Source organism: Apium graveolens, chromosome 11, assembly GCF_009905375.1.
Source record: "Apium graveolens cultivar Ventura chromosome 11, ASM990537v1, whole genome shotgun sequence".
In the NCBI taxonomy this organism is placed as follows: Eukaryota; Viridiplantae; Streptophyta; class Magnoliopsida; order Apiales; family Apiaceae; genus Apium; species Apium graveolens.
This window is the reverse complement of record NC_133657.1, coordinates 86,004,248-86,008,000: the sequence shown is the minus strand read 5'-3', so window position 1 is coordinate 86,008,000 and position 3,753 is coordinate 86,004,248. Positions and strand designations below refer to the sequence as shown.

General features: G+C 37.3%; 1 protein-coding gene across 1 annotated transcript; it reads right to left on the bottom strand.

Annotated features, from left to right (window-relative positions):
- Positions 1-651: 651 nt before the first annotated feature.
- LOC141698249 (uncharacterized) lies at positions 652-2,431 on the bottom strand. The gene is made up of 3 exons (XM_074502918.1): positions 2,246-2,431; positions 2,032-2,161; positions 652-1,512 (listed from the first exon to the last, which is right to left on the bottom strand). Exons 1-3 carry the CDS (start codon positions 2,376-2,378, stop codon positions 792-794), a joined length of 984 nt encoding a protein of 327 aa, XP_074359019.1. The 5' UTR covers positions 2,379-2,431; the 3' UTR covers positions 652-791.
- Between the last annotated feature and the right edge of the window lie 1,322 nt (positions 2,432-3,753).

Genomic DNA, 3,753 nt, shown 5'->3' with positions numbered 1-3,753 from the left:
TTAAAAATATCAAAAATCATGTGCTAATTTACGACGGAATCCGTCATAAATTATTGGCTGCCAAAAATTTGAGAAAAGTCAAATTTACCGCCAAAATTTTGGGGAAAAAGTTGAATTTCCCTCTTTGATAACTTACGACGAATTCTAATTTCTGTCTTAAATTGGACGATCCGATCTTTTCCGTCACAAATATTTCATCGTAAATTTAGACAAAATATTTTTTTATTTAATTTCAAGTTATAATTTTAATAAAAATAATTAACTTACGACGAAATATTCAAATCGTTGTAAATTTAAATATTTTTCATTTTTGTTTAATCATGTTGTGCAGAATTTTATTAATTACGACAATTTTGGATTTCGTCATAAATAATTACGACTTTTTCCTTTTTTCTATCATAAGTTGGGCGCGCATATTTTTCCGTCGTAAGTTTGCCGTCGTAAATGCTTAAGTGATAGTAAACCTGACTCTGCATGAACTTAACTGTAAATTATGTAAGTGAAAAGACAAAACATGTTCGCTTCTGTCTTTCTTCTTTAAAAAAGATAAAGGAAAATGACATGCCTTAATCTTTCAACTCATTGCGTTTCACTTTCGCATATCTTCTTGCATATAATCAATTGCATGCATGCTTATGTTTGATTCACCCCTCACAAAGTCTTCAATCATGAGTAATAATTAATTTTAAAAAAAAATAGCTTATTGTAGCATCCCCCGGAACAGAAATATAAAAAACACACAAGCAGTTGATCAGTAATTAACTCTCGCTCAAGTCACAACACCATGCAACTTACAAAGACGAGGAAAATGAAGTCAATAGAGCTCCCATATCCGAATTGTAGTTTGTCACCGTTTCTTCGTCACCAAAGGCCGTACCTTCCCAAAATAAATAACTAGGACATGCTGATTGTTGAGTGATTTCAACCCATTCATTTAGCTCAGATAATGCTACATTATTTACCCTTTCCACATTATCAATCACGCTATTCTTGGATTGAACCTCGGTATTGTCTATCATTGGCGGCAGATAAATCGAATCCAGGTTAGCTGCTGTAGTAAAGGATGGTAGTACCGCTGGTGGGAGTATTAATTGCTGCTGATGATTCCACGTTTGATCTGATTGCAAATCCATAGCACCGTGGAAAAAGGACTCGTTCCCTTGGATAATATCACCATTAATCACATTCAATGGGCTGGTAGTTTCAAACATAAATATAGGGTTCTGGGTGGAGAATAGGGTATGTTCTTGAAGGAATTGTGGTTTGGCTTCAAAGTTTTGACTCAAAAGCTCAAGTTGGTTCGTGGAATTGTAATTGAATTGTAAATGCTGAATAGTATTGGTTAAAATAGTATCAGCAGGAGGGGGTGGAGGAGGAAGAGGAGTGATAATGTTAGTTGATGTCGTATATGATGTATTAGGTTTTCGAATCTTCTTCTTGATCCACGAATTCCAGTAATTCTTTATTTCATTGTCTGTTCTTCCAGGCAAGTGACTAGCTATATGAGCCCATCTGCATGTGTATATTATTTTTATTATTATTTAGTATGATAGCTACTAACATATGTGTTATGAAACTCTTAAGCAATGTATTAGAGATTGAAAGACATGACTTGAAAAACACATTAGTACAAGTTAAACGTGTAGACTTATAGTGTTAGTTTATTCTGAAGTAATTAAAACATTTAGTCATCAACCTATCTGATAAACCATTTTAACAACTTCTACTCGACAGATATTTCTCCCATTGAAACTAACTGGAAAGCGAACACACTTATACGTACTGCTACATCTGTCTAAGTATAATAGATAAACACACGTACTACTAAAATACTGTACAAAATTTTGTGTATTCATTTCTAGTCCAATGTTATATTTGCTTCTATAATCACCTGTAATTTATTCATGAACATCTTCCCCTCATTCGGATGGAATTATCGGGATGTGTGTGTTGTTTATAAATGTTAATTAGAAGAAGAAGAAGAAAAGAGGCATTATAAGACAATGTGTTTGAGTTATAATCAAACGAAACCTGTTTCCAACTGCACCATGAAGACTGATAATCAACTTCTCCTCTTCAGGTGTAAACCTTCCCCTCCGAATATCAGGTCTCAAATAGTTGATCCATCTTAACCTACAGCTCTTGCCACATCTTTGAAGCCCTGAAACATTCATTTAAGTAAGAGATGCACAATTCAAGTATATGCAAATATATAGATTTATGGTTAATAATGAGATGGACATGCCAGCTTTGTCGGGGACCTCACTCCAGCAGCCATAGCCATTGTTGGTGATATATGTGATGAGCTTTTCATCTTCCTCAGGTGACCACAGCCCTCTCTTTACCTTTTGCTGGTTGCAGCAAGAGTGATGTCCCATTGCCGCTACTAGAGAGTTTATCAATAAAATTACTAATAATGTTATTCACAAGTAATTAGATTGAACCCAAGTAAGAGGGGAAAGGTTATATATTTAATTATAAACGTCAATTGTGTTGTCTTCTCTTTGTCCTTGCAGGACTTTTTAAATGTAATTATGGAATTATATTTACTCAAGCAAGCCTAGCAAAGCTAAGACCCCACATGAATTTCACTGTTGGGGCTGACCCCATTCTTCATCTAACCTTAAAATGACATTGCATCAGTTTCATCCTTAAAGCTTTTGATTGTAGAATGTCTGTGTACGTGCTACTAGTAGTAGTAGAAACGCAGTTGTTATGTGCATTGAACTAGCCGTGCAGTCATTTGAATTGTTTTGAATAAGTCTTTAGTTAATTGTTTAGTTGCATTATTTATTTTTTGTTGTTGCTGAAATAAAGGAAGTAGTGGGGATGCCCATGTTCCAGTAGCCTAGTTGTTAGGAGTAGTTATTATTTTCTTCCTTTATTTTGTTATGTTTAGGTGGGAAAGAGGATATGAAAAATTATCCCAGTTCTTCTTTCTACATTTTCTACATTTTCTCTATATCTCTTCTCACTTCTTGGCTATTGGAACAGCCGTTAGAGCCACCTTAACAGTGGTATCAGAGCGGTGTTGATCCAATGGAAACACGCAAACAATCTTTCGAACAATTTCAGCAAACCACTAATGACGCTCTTGAAAACTGACTACCATGTTCCACAAGTTGGTGACCGAAGTCCAGGCCATTAAGGAAAAGGATGCCACCATAACCACATCTTGCGGGACTGGTCAGGGTAGCACAACCATCGAGAGGGAAACAAAACCGTACATAAAGCTCTATTTTCCCCGATTCAGTGGCGATGATCCTACAGGGTGGATTTACCAGGCCGAACAATATTTCACATTCCAGAACGTGGCAGAAGGGGATCGTGTCAACCTAGCCTCATTCCACCTAGACGGTATAGCCTTACAGTGGCACCAGTGGGTCGCGAAGTCCCGAGGACCGATGACATGGGGAGAGTTTACCAAGGCACTATTGATCAGGTTCGGTCCGACTGATTATGATGACCCCTCAGAATCCCTACACAGGCTCAAACAGGGTACTACTGTGACAGGGTACATAGAGGATTTTGAACGACTATCTCACCGTGTTGAAAACCTTACGGAGTCGTTCTTGCTGGGTTGTTTTGTAGGTGGCTTGAAGGAAGACATTCGTTTGGAAGTGAAACTCAAGAACCATGCACCGTAGTGGATGCAATGGGGATATCTCGGTTGGTTGAGGAAAAATTGAGTTTGCAACGACGGGTTCCTCCTGTTACTCGGATTTCCGGACTCCAGTCTTCCCCTCCAACTAC